Below are 18052 nucleotides of genomic sequence, written 5' to 3'. Positions count from 1 at the left end.
GGCCCCCTCCAGGAAGTGCCGCCACTCCTCAAAAGCCCATTTAATGGCTAGAAGTTCGCGGTTGCCAATATCATAGTTACTCTCCGTGGGCGAAAACTTCCTAGAGAAGTAAGCACAGGGGCGGAGATGGGTGAGGGAGCTGGTACCCTGGGACAAGACGGCCCCCACTCCCACCTCGGAAGCGTCAACCTCCACAATAAATGGCTCCTCTTGGTTGGGCTGAATCAGCACGGGGGCCGAGATAAAGCACTTCTTGAGAGTCTCAAAGGCCTGGACGGCCTCAGGGGGCCAATGGAGGACATCAGCACCCTTGCGGGTAAGGTCCGTAAGAGGCTTAGCGAGGACCGAGAAGTTGGCAATAAATCTCCTGTAATAGTTGGCGAACCCTAAAAAACACTGTAACGCCTTAAGGGAGGCAGGTTGGACCCATTCCGCCACAGCTTGAACCTTGGCAGGGTCCATGCGGAATTCATGAGGAGTGAGGATTTGCCCTAAAAATGGTATCTCCTGTACCCCAAAGACACATTTTTCAGTCTTAGCAAACAGATTATTCTCCCGAAGGACCTGGAGCACCTTCCTGACATGCTCCACGTGAGAGGACCAGTCCTTGGAAAACACCAGTATGTCATCAAGGTACACAACAAGAAAATTACCCAGGTACTCTCTCAGGATTTCATTAATAAAATTCTGGAAGACAGCAGGGGCGTTACACAACCCAAAGGGCATGACCAGGTATTCGAAATGACCCTCGGGTGTGTTGAACGCAGTTTTCCACTCATCCCCCTCTTTGATGCGGATAAGGTTATATGCCCCCCGTAGATCGAACTTAGAAAACCATTGGGCTCCCTGAACCTGATTAAAAAGATCCGGAATCAAAGGAAGTGGGTACTGGTTCCTTACAGTGACCTTATTCAGGTTACGATAATCAATGCACGGCCTAAGACCACCATCCTTCTTCCCCACGAAGAAGAAGCCAGCACCTACAGGAGAAGTCGAGGGGCGAATGAAACCCTTGGCCAGGCATTCCTGGATATACACCCTCATGGCTTCACGTTCAGGACATGAAAGATTAAATATCCTACCTTTAGGAAGCTTGGCACCAGGCACCAAATCGATAGCGCAATCGTAATCTCTATGGGGGGGCAACACCTCGGAGGCCTCCTTAGAAAACACATCGGCGAAGTCCTGAACGAACTCAGGAAGCGTGTTTACCTCCTCCCGGGGAGAAATAGAGTTAACAGAAAGACATGACATAAAACATTCATTACCCCATTTGGTGAGATCCCCAGTATTCCAATCAAACGTGGGATTATGCAACTGCAACCAGGGAAGGCCTAAAACCAGATCAGACGATAATCCCTGCATTACCAGTACAGAGCACTGCTCCAAATGCATGGAGCCAACCAGGAGTTCAAAAACAGGAGTATGCTGAGTAAAATAACCATTAGCAAGGGGAGTAGAGTCGATTCCTACTACAGGGATAGGATAAGGTAAATCAATACAAGGCATCTTTAGAGACATAGCAAATTCCACAGACATGATATTAGCAGATGAGCCAGAATCCACGAAAGCACTGCCCGTGGCAGACCGGCCAGCAAACGAGACCTGAAAGGGAAGCAAAATTTTATTGCGTTTCACATTAACGGGAAATACCTGTGCGCCCAAGTGACCTCCCCGATGATCACTTAGGCGCGGAAGTTTTCCGGCTTCTTATTCTTGCGCCTGGGACAGGTGTTCAGTAGATGCTTGTCGTCCCCACAGTAGAAGCAGAGACCGTTCATTCTGCGATACTCCCTACGTTGTCGAGGGGACATGGAGGCCCCGAGTTGCATAGGTACCTCCGAGTCCTCCGTGGAGGGGCGAGGAGGCGGGACCTCGGGGGGGATCGCAGAAAAGTCAGAGGGGAGCACACTGAAGCGTTCTAGCTGACGTTCCCTGAGACGTCGGTCAAGTCGTACTGCTAGGGCCATAACCTGGTCAAGAGAGTCGGACGAGGGGTAGCTAACCAGCAGATCCTTCAGGGCGTCAGATAATCCTAACCTAAACTGGCACCTTAGGGCCGGATCGTTCCACTGAGAAGCTACGCACCACTTCCTAAAATCAGAACAGTATTCCTCAACCGGTCTCCTACCCTGACGTAAGGTCACCAACTGACTCTCGGCTAAAGCAGTCCTGTCAGTCTCGTCGTAAATGAGTCCGAGGGCAGAGAAAAAACGATCAACAGAGGAAAGTTCAGGGGCGTCAGGAGCCAAGGAGAAGGCCCACTCTTGGGGCCCTTCCTGGAGTCGGGATATGATGATACCCACCCGCTGGTTCTCGGAACCTGAGGAGTGGGGCTTAAGGCGGAAATATAGTCTGCAACTCTCCCGGAAGGAGAGAAACGTCTTACGGTCCCCTGAAAACCGGTCAGGTAACTTGAGGTCGGGTTCTAGAGGTGAGGTGGTGCGCCCAACCCTTTGGGCCAGGGCCTGGACCTGTAGGGAGAGGCCCTGCATCTGCTGGGTCAGGGTCTCAAGGGGGTCCATGATAGCGACAGCGTAGGAGAAATGGTAGACTAGGTAAGGGCTTGTTATTCTGTGATGGCAGGAAGGAGGTGAAGGGAAAGTGAGCCCTAATCTACCCACCGCCCTGTCCCTGCCTACTTGCAACGACCCGCCCTAGGCGACGAGGTACAACTGGGCGGCGGTCCCTACGCTGTCTAAGTGCACAGGAAAACAAACAGGGAACACGCAAGGGAAGGGGCAGTAGCCACGGAACGCCACGGCGAACGAACAGTCAGGACCAGGACGAAGTGAGTAACCCGAGCGGGCACGGAGACAGAAGCAAGCCAGGGGCAAAGCAAAGCAAAGCAAGTCAAGTCAAGTCAAGGAGAACTGCAGCAAGGCAGAAGCACGGCAGAAGCAGGCTGGAGCAAGCAGCAGTGGGGCCAGGAATCCAAAAGAATAACAAGCAATGAGGAAGAGAAAACTGCAGGTATAAATGGACAGGGGGCGGAGCTAACTCTGACTGACCAGGCCGCGATAGGCTCTCCCACTCCTGAGCCTGCCACCCTGATTGGTGGGAGCCGGTGTCAGTCTAAGAGGTCTGGCCTCAGGTGTCGACTGATTAACCCTGGGAGTCTCCACAGACGTAGTGCCTGGCAGATCCTTTACACTAGAGTTCTTAAAGAGCTTAGTTCAGTTATTTCTGTCCCCCTCTTCATAATATTTAGAGAGTCTCTCATGAGTGGTATAGTGCCAAGGGACTGGCGCAGGGCAAATGTGGTGCCTATTTTCAAAAAGGGCTCTAGGTCTTCGCCGGGTAATTATAGACCAGTAAGCTTAACATCAATTGTGGGGAAAATGTTTGAGGGGCTATTGAGGGACTATATACAGAATTATGTGACAATAAATAGTATTATAAGTGACAGCCAGCATGGTTTTACAAAGGACAGAAGTTGTCAAACCAACCTGATTTGTTTTTATGAAGAGGTAAGCAGAAGCCTAGACAGAGGGGCCGCTGTGGATATAGTGTTTTTGGACTTTGCAAAGGCATTTGACACTGTCCCTCATAGACATCTAATGGGTAAATTAAGGACTATAGGTTTAGAAAGTATAGTTTGTAATTGGATTGAGAATTGGCTCAAGGACCGTATCCAGAGAGTTGTGGTCAATGATTCCTACTCTGAATGGTCACCGGTTATAAGTGGTGTACCCCAGGGTTCAGTGCTGGGACCACTATTATTCAACTTATTTATTAATGATATAGAGGATGGGATTAATAGCACTATTTCTATTTTTGCAGATGACACCAAGCTATGCAATATAGTTCAGACTATGGAAGATGTTTGTGAATTGCAGGCAGATTTAAACAAACTAAGTGTTTGGGCGTCCACTTGGCAGATGAAGTTTAATGTAGATAAATGTAAAGTTATGCATCTGGGTACGAAAAACCTGCAAGCATCATATGTCCTAGGGGGAGCTATACTGGGGGAGTCAATTGTTGAGAAGGATCTGGGTGTACTTGTAAATCATAAACTAAATTTCAGCATGCAGTGTCAATCAGCTGCTTCAAAGGCCAGCAAAATATTGTCGTGTATCAAAAGAGGCATGGACTCGCGGGACAGGGATGTAATATTACCACTTTACAAAGCATTAGTGAGGCCTCATCTAGAATATGCAGTCCAGTTCTGGGCTCCAGTTCATAGAAAGGATGCCCTGGAGTTGGAAAAAATACAAAGAAGAGCAACGAAGCTAATAAGGGGCATGGAGAATCTAAGTTATGAGGAAAGATTAAAAGAACTAAACCTTTTTAGCCTTGAGAAAAGACGACTAAGGGGGGACATGATTAACTTATATAAATATATGAATGGCGCATACAAAAAATATGGTGAAATCCTGTTCCATGTAAAACCCCCTCAAAAAACAAGGGGGCACTCCCTCCGTCTGGAGAAAAAAGGTTCAACCTGCAGAGGCGACAAGCCTTCTTTACTGTGAGAACTGTGAATCTATGGAATAGCCTACCGCAGGAGCTGGTCACAGCAGGGACAGTAGATGGCTTTAAAAAAGGCTTAGATAATTTCCTAGAACAAAAAAATATTAACTGCTATGTGTAGAAATTTTTTACTTCCCCTTTCCCATCCCACTTCCCCTTTCCCATCCCTTGGTTGAACTTGATGGACATGTGTCTTCTTTCAACCGTACAAACTATGTAACTATGTAAATCACAGGCTGCAGCGGTCACATGGACTGCCGCGTCATCCAGGGATGTCGGGCTGGATGTGAAGAGAGGGACGCGTCACCAAGACAACGGCCGGGTAAGTATGAATTTCTTTAACTTTTATTACAGAAAAGGCTGTCCCTTCTCTCTATCCTGCACTGATAGAGAGAAGGGGCTGCCGATTAGTGCAGTGCTATTTTGCCGCCAAAACCGTGCTCGTAAATACGGGTGGAATACGTGTGACACCGGACCCATATTTACGGGCACGGGTTCGTAAATACTGGTGCAAAACGGGTGGAATACGTGTGACACCGGACCCGTATTTACGCCAGTATTTACGGGTGGGAAAAAATACGGTCGTGTGCATGAGGCCTGAATAAGACTGGGCTGCCTTGAACACTATTTGTAAATGACCTCCGGTTTTCTGACAAAGGTTTACCGGCAGTACACGCCCACTTATTCCAAGAATGTAGTGCGGAGGAACATCATTTGCATTACCCATGCGGAAGGATATCTTTTTAGCACTGCGCCTATATATAGAGAGAGCGCGCGATACCCGCCACGTCAGTCTGCAGGTGTAATGAGAGGAGGAAGGATTAGGCAGAGAAGCCCGTAATGGTTCAGCGTCATAGGCGTTATTTAATTCCATAGGTGTTTTCTATGAAGAGCCGGTTTGTTACACTCCTACAAGGCAGATCAAAGCGAACAGCCATGGCTGTATAGCGGCGGCTAGCGGCACTCCCTCCCCAGGCCACAGCTACGCGGCAGCAACCAGCGGCGCTGGCAACACCAGGCATCGGCATGAACATGGCGTAAGTACTCTAGGATACACACAAGGGCAGCCTGTGTATATTCGTTCCGATTCGTATTTTATGTTCCTTTGGCTTTGGCAGCAAGTTAGCGTTACCTGTGTACGAGTAATAGTGTCGTAGATTTATATTGGTTTTGTCTCATACCATCTGTAGTTTTAAGATGTTGGCGCTGAAAATATCAGTCTCCTCTGACTTATCCCCGTGGGATGTCGCTACCAATTCGGGCTGTAGTGTGACCGTTGTGCGACTTTTGTTCTGGAAATACGTTGTAGGCTCGTGGGAGTCTCACATGTTACGCGTATAGGGTTAATTTTACGCTTGGTACAGCTGGAATTCTGGGTCAGGGGGCTGATTTCCATGTGAAAATACGTCCGTATGGTTTTTGTTTTTTTTATTAGAGCGGGAATCGTTTGGATGAAAGCTAGACCTCATTGGTATCTTGTATATAGGATGTGATGAAGGGTAAAATGGCGGCCGGTGACAGGGTGGGGAAGCAAGCAGATGGCAGAGCTAAAATGGCTGCGGAGCAGTTCTGTTATCGCGTTGTGTGGGAGTGGCAGGGGGAAGCTACCATATATGGTCATAAGGAAGTTTCAGCCAGTCAGACTTGTGTATTAGGAGAGGAGACTAGGAGAACGCCGGCTGGTGTTTAAAATGGCGTTCTGTACCTACATTTATTTTATATTTATCCCTCTGCAGGTTTCCAACGGTATCCCACAGCAGCATTGCTGTATACAAGAAAGAGAGCTCAAAATCCACTTTCTACCTGAAAGTTTTAAAACCTAAAAAAGATGAGCCTGTTGAGCGAAGATACGTTGTTGGGGGACTTTCAGTCCCCCTTCAACCAGTCGTTTTTGGTGGCTGATGAAAGTTTGGGTCTCTTGGATGACTACATCGAGGTGTCCGGGTACCTCCCATCGCATGGCTACTCCAGCGATCAGGCTAAGAATGGCATCTTTGATCTGCCTGTGGATGAATTTCTTGGCAGTTTTCAGGGTAAGGATGAAGGCTAATAGTGTAATAGGCCAATAAGACGTGAAGATAATCTCCTAAAACGAGTGAAAAACATTTAAAAAAAATAATTGACCGGAGAATATTAAATTGCTGGAGATTACATTGGTGATATTGCATCGTGGATCACCACTGGTTTTCAGAATAAGTCTTATATCGGTTTTGCACCAGTTTAAGTTTTGCTGGTTTAAAGCTGATACAATGTTTGTAATTATCGGCTAGTCAAATCAATAAGCAGTGTAGAATAATGGTACCTATAACAATATCTCAGAGCAGTAGCATAAGTGCTCTAAGATCCCTTTCACTCTGGAAATTAGTAGTGGTCCAAGATCAAATTTAAAGAGGCTCTGTCACCAGATTATAAGTGCCCTATCTCCTACATAATCTGATCGGCGCTGTAATGTAGATAACAGCAATAGTTTTTATTTTGAAAAACAATCATTTTTGAGCATGTTATGAGCAATTTTAGATTTAGTTTCTTAATGCCCAACTGGGTGTGTTTTTACTTTTAACCAAGTGGGTGTTGTAAAGAAGTGTCTGACGCTGACCAATCAGTGACATACACTAATCATTGTTCCAGCCCAGCATGATCCACAGCACAGTGAGATAGTGCAGTGAAAGAAGCTGGGCTGGAACAATGAGAAGTGTATGGAGCTGATTGGTCAGCCTCATACACTTCTTTACAACACCCACTTGGTTAAAAGTAGAAACACGCCCAGTTGGGCATTAAGAAACTAAATCTAAAATTGCTCATAACTTGCTAAAAAATGATTGTTTTTCAAAATAAAAACTATTGCTGTTATCTACATTCCAGCGCCGATCAGATTATGTAGGAGATAGCATTTATAATCTGGTGACAGAGCCTCTTTAACTGTTGTGGTGGTTACTCAACGATCTGACTTTCCCTTGTAAGTATAGTGACCTTTTTAAAGGAGGCTCTGTCACCAGATGATCAAATCCCTATCTCCTATTGCATGTGATCGGCGCTGCAATGTAGATAACCGTAACGTTTGTTTTTTTTTAAAAACGATCATTTTTGGCTAAGTTATGAGCAATTTTATATTTATGCAAATGACCCTTTCTAATGGACAACTGGGCGTGTTTTTTCTCATTTCCAACTGGGCGTGTATTGTGTTTTTAGCAGCTGGGCGTGTTTATTTCTTTCACTGCACAATCACACTGTGCTGTGGATCATGCTGGGCTGGAACAATGAGAAGTGCAGGATGCTGATTAGTCACTGATTGGTCAGCCTCATACACTTCTCTGTAAAACACCCAGTTGGTAAAAAGTAAAAACACACCCAGTTGTCCATTGAGAAACTCATTAGCATAAATCTAAACTATCTCATAACTTGCTCAAAAATGATCTTTTTACAAAATAAAAACCACTGCTGTTATCTACATTACAGCGCCAATCTGATTATGTAGGAGATAGGGCATGAAGAAAAAATAGGAGGAATCCTCCAGCTCACCTTGGTGCAGACCTATACTGCTTGCAGCGCTCGGGTCCTCGTGTCTGCACACGGTATGAATGGAGAGAAAAAGGCAAAAGTTGGATCCAGCGATAATAGAAGTAAAAACTGAAACTTCCAAGTTTTATTGTAAGTTTAAAAGTAGAAACAGCAGGGTATTATCCTCTGTACAAGGGGTGATCAGAAAATCATGCCTACGCGTTTCAGACGCTTCCTGCGTCCTTACTCATGGCTGGTAATGAAGGTCTGACATGTGTGGCTGGGGCTTTATATGTGGTCAAGCCTGTTGTCTTGATTGCGTTCCAGAGGGGTAATCCCCTGGGCGCAAAAGAAGGCTCTGCATTGCGATGCTACATCTTGTTGAAAAACACTGTGGTCCGCAAGTGAAAGTAAGTGTCAAGTCATGTGTAACATTCCTTAGTTAGATATAGTGTCCTGGATGTTTTAGTTTACGTTTGGCTAACTTAGTACACCACACTGACGTAATGAATCATTGTGTTCAATCCGTCAGTTGTGATTTGTTGCGATCCAGGGGAATTTCCGGATGTGTGGACCTTCATGTCTTGTTACAGCTTATCGTAGCTGGGACACGAAAGGGTTAAAGGTGGGTGGACTTGAAAGTGTCATTATGTAGTACATTGTTACAAATGGAAACTGTTTGGCTTGACTATATGTTGGTATAACCATGTTACAACAAGTTTGTTTAACACATTAAACACGTATTATGACAATGTTGTGATTGGCCGCATTTTAACCACTTCAGCCGTCAGTACTTCAAAACCACAATATAGATAAAAAGATTAAAAACATACATAGAAGGGAATGAGTGTACTTGTGGAGAAACAAGTACTGGTGCTTGTTGATAAAAGGATCCTGGTGTATCTAGCCCTGTTAGGACGTTTCTCATGCATGGCTTATGTTAGTATTAGCTTCTGGTTTTTATTTTATTGGATGAACTTTATATTACATTTTATTTGAATGCAGAGGAGAGGAAAAGGGATTTACCTACGTACTAAACTATTTGGTTGAATAAATTGCAGATTTCTGTACACTGGAGGTGATCATTGTCAATGGATGACGTATCTAAATGAACCACAATAATTTCATTTTTCGACCACCATTGTTGGGCTGAGTATTCAGTATTGTTTTTAACTGGAGACAAGTCGTGCAAGAGATTATTCTGGTTTAAGTCATGACCCATGAGGCTCAATGCACACGGGCAGAAATGGCTGCAAGCGTTTTTGGAAATACATATACTCAAGAGACTGCATGTTAAGGCCCCATGCCCACTTCAGTTTTTTTTCCTTCAGGGTGCTATCCGTTTTTGTCACTGATAGCACCCTGAACCCATTCATTTCAATGGGCCCATGCACACCAGTTATTTAAACTGATCCGTTGTTCCGTTCCGTGCAAAGTAGAGCATGTCCTACTTTGCTCAGTGACCGTGTGGCCCATAGAAGTCAGTGAAAAAAAACTGATGGCACACGGAAAGCTTCCGTGTGCCGTCCGTTTTTGACGGATCCGTTGCCATAGCAACGGCTGGGTGGGCCAAAGTTCAGACTACAGTAAACATTCATTACTGAAGATAGGCTCATATTTTCACTCCAAAAAAACAAAGTAAGCCAAGCAGAGTAATCTCAAACTGTTCTCTATGCTCTGAAAGCTACAGAAAACAGCACCAAAAACTTCTTGTAAACTTTCTATGGGTGTTTCCTGGGACATGTGACAAGTTCAAATGAAATTCACATCCGGTTTTTTTAAACGGAAATAAAACGTACGTGTAAAACTGAAGCAGAGTGCACACGGAAACAAAAACTGACACACGGATCCGTCAAAAACGGCCGATAAAACGGTGATGGAAGTGTGCATGAAAGGACACATTCCACGAACTGGAAAAATTAATGGCCCAGGAAGCCAAAATTTGGTGGGATCTGACCACCCTTAGGAATTACCGATCTAAAGAAATGATCCCTAGGGGTCTGCGGGTTAGGAAGATTCCCACCTTTAACTACTCGGAGGATTTCAACAGGGAATGGAATCAAACTGTCTGATTGTTCCCTTAAAGGCATTGTGTTGCCAGAAAAACATGTTTTTTTTTTAAAAATTAAACATTAGTGTGTGGGTGATTAAACATTGTTCAAATTTTTTTTATTTTTTTCACGAGTCAGGAAATATAAATTAATTCTAATTTATAATACTACCCATTTTTGGTCACTAGATGGAGCTATTCCCAAAATTGCAACATTGGGTTAAAAGCCCTTGCTCTAGTGAGCTCTCAGCATCCCCCCCCTCCTTTATCCTGGCTAGTGCCGGGATAAACGAGGGGTTTGAACGGTGTAACCTCCTACACTGTGTGTTAGCTCAAAAAATGGCGACACACAGTGTAGTAGGTTTACATACAGTAGTAAACACACACGAACATACATTGAAATCCCTTACCTGCTCCTGCCGCCGCGGCTCCCTCCGGCCCGTCCGCTCCGTTTGCTGCCGCTGGTCCAAGTGCACAAATCCGGAAGCCGCGACCGGAAGTAGTAATATTACTGTCCGGCCGCGACTTCCGGTCCACAGGAAAATGGCGCCGGACGGCGCCAATTTCGAATTGGACTGTGGGAGCGGCGCATGCGCAGTTCCCACACAGACGCCGTACACGGAAGTCAATGGGACGGGAGCCGTTCGCAGTCCCTATGGGACTGTGGCTGCCGTATTCCATGTCTGTATGTGTCGTTAATCGACACAGACAGAAATGGAACAAAAAATGGCAGCCCCCATAGGGAAGAAAAAGTGTAAAAATAAGAAAAAGTAAAACACAAACACACAAATGAATATAAACGTTTTTAATAAAGCACTAACATCTTTAACATATAAAAAAATAATTTGTGATGACACTGTTCCTTTAAACTAATGGGACTAATCACCAAGCAAAAGGAAATCATGCTAACAAAAATAGAAGCCGACATTTCTACAACTAGAAGAAAGTTGGATGCATTTCCCAGCTCACCAGACCTTTATTTTGCTTGAAAAACGTACTACACAATTTATTGACAAACTGGACAAATCCATAGCCGAGACAAAAGAACAAATTCCAACGAGATACACGTGACTATGCCAATAACGAAATTTATGACTAACAAAAGGGACAGAAGTCGCAATAAAATCAAACCTATTCTTAAAAGCCGAAAACAGTACAGAAAACACAGGGAGATTTCCAATAGAGGGAGCTTCAGCTCTACAGAACCAGACTCATTAGTTGGAGGATCAGAGGGAGAAGGTCCCCAATCTCGTTATAGACACAATTCTAGGTCTGAAAACACTAAATATATTTAAAAAAACGAGGTAGGAGGGGGCGCCAGGAAACATCGATCTCTTGGATCAAGATCAAAGCCGTCCCCTCTGATCCCGCAAGTTCCAACGCCCAGCCTAAATGTCATCAATTTTTCTTCAACTACACTCTCGGCAGCACAAATAGAAGTACTCTATCTGGGCCTCAATTCTGCCCCAAGTAATAACTTTGACCCATTCAGCACTCTCCTCGATATTAACAAATTTGTGTGGAATCTAACAGTCAAGAGGCACTTTCTCAAACCAGAAACAGTGGACCATGGGCCAGGAGAGAAGGAAGAGGCACTACCCCTAACTACCAAAGTACACACTGCCACGGACGAAGACTTAACCAGGACTAAACAAGATCCCAAAATTCTTTCGTTTCAGCAACAAAGAACGGTCATTTGCCTAGTCTCAACACAGAAACCCCTGATCAATTTATTAATACTGCAAATAATTTCAATACTACCAGCCCTAAATTTTCACCCCACCATGTCGAGGACTGAATCGATGGACCATTTCCAAACGGCCATTGAACGGGAATTAAAAGACCTATCGGATAGCCTTAAAGGAAGCAAGCAAGTGTCCAACCTCCCCATCAGATTGAAAACAGCGGTTCAATCGCTCAAGAAAATACAGAAATAATAATCAAAATGTCAGATAAGGGTGGGAGTATAGCCGTTATGAATAAAATAGAATACAAGAACCAAGTAACAGACCTATTGTTAGATGAAAACACATACAAAAGGCTGGAAACTAATCCAACACAAAAATTCCAGACCAAAATGAGGCGGTTACTTAAAGGTGTCAGGGGGGGGCCATATTACACAAACAGCTAGATTATATCAATATAGCACACCCCATTATACCAATCATGCATGCCCTCCCCAAAACCCACAAAAACATCAATCCCCCACCAATGCGATCCATTGTGTCAGGCATAGGGTCTCCTAGAAAAATTATCGGAGTGGTTGGATTCCTTATTACAACCCCTAGCCCAGAGAACACCAGGATTCTTAAAAGATACACGCGATGTTCTTCGTTCTTTTCACAACAAAATATGGAACAAAAATGGGTGGTTAACCTGTGACGTAACTTCTTTGTATAAAAGCATTCCACACCAGGTAGCTCATTCAGCCCTTAAACATCACTTAGCCACACACAGCACTTATAACAAAGGTTTCCAAATATACATCTTAGACATATTGATGTTCCTAATGTTGCATAATTTCCAGTTCGACGGCATATTTTATTTACAGTTAAAGGGTGTATCAATGGGAGCCAAATTCTCCCCCTCCATAGCAAATTTGGTTATTGCATGGTGGGAAGAGCAATTTATTTTCTCAACCCACAATCCCTTTGGAGGTAACAGAGTGGTATGGCAGATACATAGACTATTTCCTATTCATATGGGACGGAGATGTATCTGCCATACCCTCATTTGTGGAGTTCCTCAATCATAACGCATATAATCTGAAATGTACCCATACATGTGACAAAAGCAATATCGTGTTTCTGGACCTGGATGTAAAAGGAGTTGAGGGAACACCAATCCAAACAAAAACCTACCACAAACCTTTAACTGGGAATACAATTCTACACTCAAATAGCAATCATTCAAAAAAGACAATTCCATCCATCCATCCCCATCGGAGAATTGTACAGAGCCAAGTGAAATTGTAGCTCACACACTCAATACATCTCAGAACAACAACAAATTTGTTACAGGCTCCATAATCGAGGCTATCCAAATTGGTCCCTGCATAGGGCAGACAACATCACCTCAAAAAGATCCAGAGATGCCCTATTTCATACCAATCGGCATAACAAATCAAACCCCAATAAACCAACTCTGGTTCTTCAACAGAGCAGTCAATTCTCTGAAATCAAAAAAAATTGTAACCAACTTACCCATTCTAATGGAGGATGACAGCCTAAGGGACATCCTAAAGGACGGATGCAGAGTAGTGGCCCGGAAGGCACCTTCGCTTGGCAGTCTCCTTTCCCCCTCTTTCTTTACCTTGAGTGAATATAGAACCACTTGGTTAGAACATAAAGGCTTCTTTAGATGTGGCGCAAGTCCATGCAAAGTATGTTCCTATGTGATCCCAACAAAAGTATTCCATGATTCAACTAATACAGATACATTCACAATCCGAAATTATATAAATTGCAACACTGAAGCAGTTATTTATGCTATTGAATGCATTAAATGTAACCTGAAATATGTAGGTTGTACCAGCCAAAAATTTAAGACCAGAATACTTGAGCATTTGGGTTACATCAGAAATTGCAATATCACTAACATTTCAAATGCCGCCAAACATTTTATTCATCACAATAGAAATGTAAACACACTGAAATGTTATGCAATAGAAAAGGTACACTTCCCGAAGAGAGGAGGAGATCTCAAACACAAAATACACAGGAGAGAAGCCTATTGGATCTATAGGCTTAAAGGGATCCTGTCATCAACATCTTACCTGTTAAACTCGCCTGACCCCTCAATTGCCGCAGCTGTGCAGAGTTCATTCCTGTTCTCTTCTCTCCTGAAGTCCTCCTCTGTCAGTAAATATCGTTTAAACTTTTCCCGCCTTTTATGGTAATTATTTTTCCCTCTGGGATGCAGCTTCTAAACCGCGCCCACTGCCACCACCTGTCTGGCCCTGACTGGCTAAGGAGCTATCAATCAAAAAGGAGGTGGAGTCCACTCTGAGATGCTGGAGGAATGAAAATCTGACTCTTTTCAGATGAAGATTTGACTCTTTTCTGCTCATTTGCATATGGCGTGGGACCACTGAAACTGAATACTAAAGTTACAGAGCTTACTTAGAACATATTTATAGCTTAGATGACAATGATTTTTCACCCACTTTCACCAGGTATTGCTGGCTTTATAGCTAAAATGCTGGTGACAGGATCCCTTTAAAACATGAGCCCCAAAGGGTCTAAATTTAAAAAAAAATAATGATTGATTAATGCATACCAAAAAGAATTAGCATTTCATCATTAAAATTTACTCCGGTAATCAGTAGGGTCTCTATGGGGCTCTAATACATGACTATTAGCTGTTACTAGCCACAGAAATAAACTTTCCATCAGTTACATGAAAGACTCAAGATTATAACCATCTACAGTTATATTCCATTAGTCACATCCTTGATTTTTCCTCTCCTCTCCTTTGCATTCAAATAAAATGTAATATAAAGTTCTTCCAATAAAATAAAAACCAGAAGCTAATACTAACATAAGCCATGCATGAGAAACGTCCTATCAGGGCTAGATACACCAGGATCCTTTTATCAACAAGCACCAGTACTTGTTTCTCCACAAGTACACTCATTCCCTTCTATGTATGTTTTTTAATCTTTTTATCTATATTGTGGTTTTGAAGTACTGACGGCTGAAGTGGTTAAAATGCGGCCAATCTATCACAACATTGTCATAATACGTGTTTAATGTGTTAAACAAACTTGTTGTAACATGGTTATACCAACATCTGGTCAAACCAAACAAAGTTTCCATTTGTAACAATGTACTAACTGTAATAACTGTTTCTACTTTTAAACTTACAATAAAACTTGGAAGAAGTTTCAGTTTTTACTTCTATCAGCGCTGGATCCAACTTTTGCTTTTTTCTCTCTAGGAGATAGGGCACTTATAATCTGGTGACAGAGCCTCCTTAAGATGCAGGCAGTGCATTATAGGGAATCTTAACATCTATATTCCTACTACACTTAAAGGTGTTGTCCACCTTCTGACAACTGATGACCTATCCACCAAATAGGTCATCAGTATATCATCAGTGCTGGTCCAACACCCAGACCCCACACCGATAAGCTGATTCGGTGGCCTGCGGGCACCGAATATTATGGCACATAATGCTGTGTGCGGAGCCTGGAAGCAGTTGGCTCCGTACATAGCACAGCGGCTGTGCTGCAGGTCCGCTCCTATTCACTTGAATAGGAGCAGAGCTGCTGCTATTCTGAGGCTAAGTGCTTCCGGCATGAACGTCTGGTGCACGGAGGCACTGGACCTGCTGATCTCTGCTGGGTTTGTCATAAGGTGGAAAACCCCTTTTAAGTATCAAACCTGATTTTATAACTGATGTTTAGGAAGAAAGTTAATTTAAAGTAAGACTCAAAAGTAACATAAGAAAATCTTGTAGACTGAGAATTTCTTCTGTTTCCAGGGGATGCCTTCTCCGGCATGGATTGGATGGTGGAAAAAATGGACCTAAAAGAGTTTAATTTTGATTCCCTTCTTGGGATAGAAGATCCTGAATCCACCGTCTCACCAGATGAGCTCATGGCCACGTTGGATGACTCGTGTGATCTAATAGAGGACCCACCTCTCCCAGTGGTGTTTGGTCAATATGGGCCATCACCAAACAAAATCTCTCTTGCAAAACTTTCACTGGTGACAGATCAGGTGGACCCATTGAGTCCAAATTCAATACAGTCCCAAGTCTCCAGTCCAGACCATTCCTTTATCTTAGATGTAGGCAGTGAGGTAGATGTTGCTGAGGATAAAAAGACCTCGGCTACATATGCCCTTGATGTTTTAAAGTGTGAGAAGGAAGACTCCTCAGACAATGACAGTGGAATATGTACGAGCCCATCATATGTGGGATCTCTCCAAAATAGTCCCACATCCACTGTTGAATACCCTAGTAGTGTTCAGTGTTCTCCTGCGTCCCCCATTTCTGAGAGGCCCAAACCCTATGATCTTTCCTCTAAAGATAGAGCCGTATCGGCAAAGGTAAAAGCTGTAGGGCAACCCAAGGTAGACAAGAAAACAAAGAAAATGGAGCAGAACAAAACAGCAGCCACTCGTTACCGGCAGAAGAAAAGAGCAGAGCAAGATGCAATATCTGCAGAGTGCAGAGAACTGGAATCAAAAAATGATGTCCTTCAAGAAGCGGTTGATTCTTTAGCAAAAGAGATCCAGTATCTAAAAGACCTAATGGAAGAAGTCCGCAAGGCCAAAAGCAAACGAGCAAAAAATTCTTAAGGCGATAGCTGGGAATGTTGTGTATGTTGTACATATAGGTTATGTGGTTTAATGTGCAGAAATGTCTACTTAATAAATTATTTTATAGTTCAATGTATGACACATGTTGACAGTATTTGTATATCCTCCAAGCCCCCTGAAAACTGACCTCCAGCAATGTAACAACCTCCTAGATTTATACTCTCTTGGAAACCTTTTTATTAAATGTTCTGTGACTGGGTTTTGTGTGTTGTGTTTTTTTTTTTCTGGTCACAAACTTATTAACCCTTAACCCCTTGCGTACCTTCGCCATAATAGTACGTCGCTGACCGCTTATTCCAGCGTACCTTCGCCATACTATTACGGCGCAGGAATAAACTGTCACTATGTGAAATCACATAGTGACATAACAATGGCGGCAGCTGTCATTGACAGCTAACCGTCTCTGCTACCGGCCTGGGGACCAATTAGCAGTCCCCAATGCCGGCGATTGCTGTGATAGGTCAGTCTTCAGAGACTGACCAATCACAGTCGTCTGCAGGAGAAAGCTCCTGTCACTTTCTCTGAAAAACCAGCACTATTTATTAACCCCTTCCCGAAAATGGGCATATAGTAACGCCCTGAGGATGAAGCGGGCACAAGAGCTGAGCTCGCTCCATCTTCATCGGATGTCGGCTGTAATATACAGCCGACATCCCACTGCAACTACAGCGATCACTGTCCTCTCCGATCGCTGTAGTTTAACCCCTTAAATGCCGCTGTCAATAGCGGCATTTAAGTGATTGATACAGAGGGAGGGGGCTCCCTCTGCACCCCATTGGCCCCCCCCCCGTGAAAAATCGTGGGGTTCTGATGGTTGCAATGGCAACCAGGAAGCCTAGCAACGGCTTCCTGGTTGCCAGGTACGGGAGCCTATTAGGTCCTGCCCGAGGCAGGACGTAATAGGCTCAACTGTCAGTTGTAAAGTGACAGCTACAATACACTGCACTACATCAGTACATACAGAAGTAGTTCAGTGTATTGTGCAGGGGATCAGAAGATCAGATCTTCCAGTCCCCTAGTATGTGTAAAATAAAAAGTAAAAAAAAAGTTTTAGATAAATAAATACAAGTTTTACGTAATAAAAACAATCGCCTTGTTTCCCTGATCAATCCCTTTATAATTAGAAAAAAAAGACAAACTAGACATAATAGGTATCGCTGCGTTCGTATTGGCCTGACCTAAAAAAAAATATATTTATCCTGCACGGTGAACACCGTAAAAAAAAATACCATATAAAACAATGGCAGAATTTCCTTTTTTGGTCACGTTGTTTCCCCAAAAAATGGAATAAAGTCACACGTAGCCAAACATGGTACCAATAAAAACGACCTGTGTCACGCAAAAAACAAGCCCTCACAAAGCTCCGTCGACAAAAAAATAGTTATGGCTCTCAGGACATGGTGACACGAAAACATTTTATTTAGAAAAAAAGTTTTTTTTTTTGTAAAAGTAGTAAAACAAACTATATAAATTTGGTATTGCCATAATCGTATCAAACCGCAGAATAAAGTAAACGTGTTTATACTGCACAGAGAACGCCGGTAAAAAATATAGTGAAAATTTCTGGTATTTGGTCTCCTCACCTCAGAAAAAATGGAATAAAAACTGATCAAATTATCGCATGTACCCCAATATGATACTAATAAAAACGACAGCTCGTTCCATGAAAATCAAGCACTCACAATGTCGTCAACGGAAAAATAAA

The 18052-nt window shown here is 43.5% G+C and overlaps 1 protein-coding gene and 1 long non-coding RNA gene across 2 annotated transcripts in view; one reads left to right on the top strand and one right to left on the bottom strand.

The window, feature by feature from the left end:
* LOC142658016 (uncharacterized) overlaps positions 1-18052 on the bottom strand; it is a 97232-nt gene that overhangs the window by 66508 nt on the left and 12672 nt on the right. The window contains exon 2 of the long non-coding RNA XR_012850017.1: positions 13225-13333. This is a non-coding gene — a long non-coding RNA (uncharacterized LOC142658016). The remainder of the gene's footprint in view (positions 1-13224; positions 13334-18052) is intronic.
* On the top strand, positions 5247-16546 carry ATF4 (activating transcription factor 4). Its single transcript, XM_075833655.1, has 3 exons — positions 5247-5510; positions 6210-6506; positions 15506-16546. Exons 2-3 carry the CDS (start codon positions 6302-6304, stop codon positions 16324-16326), a joined length of 1026 nt encoding a protein of 341 aa, XP_075689770.1. The 5' UTR covers positions 5247-5510; positions 6210-6301; the 3' UTR covers positions 16327-16546.

Source organism: Rhinoderma darwinii, chromosome 7 (assembly GCF_050947455.1).
Source record: "Rhinoderma darwinii isolate aRhiDar2 chromosome 7, aRhiDar2.hap1, whole genome shotgun sequence".
NCBI classification, from domain to species: Eukaryota; Metazoa; Chordata; class Amphibia; order Anura; family Rhinodermatidae; genus Rhinoderma; species Rhinoderma darwinii.
The sequence above is the reverse complement of the archived record's forward strand: the minus strand, read 5'-3'. Positions and strand labels throughout refer to the sequence as shown.

Excerpts from the sequence above, each read along its gene's own strand:
- ATF4 (XM_075833655.1), top strand. The coding sequence starts at position 6,302 with ATGAGCCTGTTGAGCGAAGATACGTTGTTGGGGGACTTTCAGTCCCCC. Across the intron at positions 6,507-15,505 it reads ATTTCTTGGCAGTTTTCAGG|GGGATGCCTTCTCCGGCATG; the intron begins GTAAGGATGAAG and ends TTCTGTTTCCAG.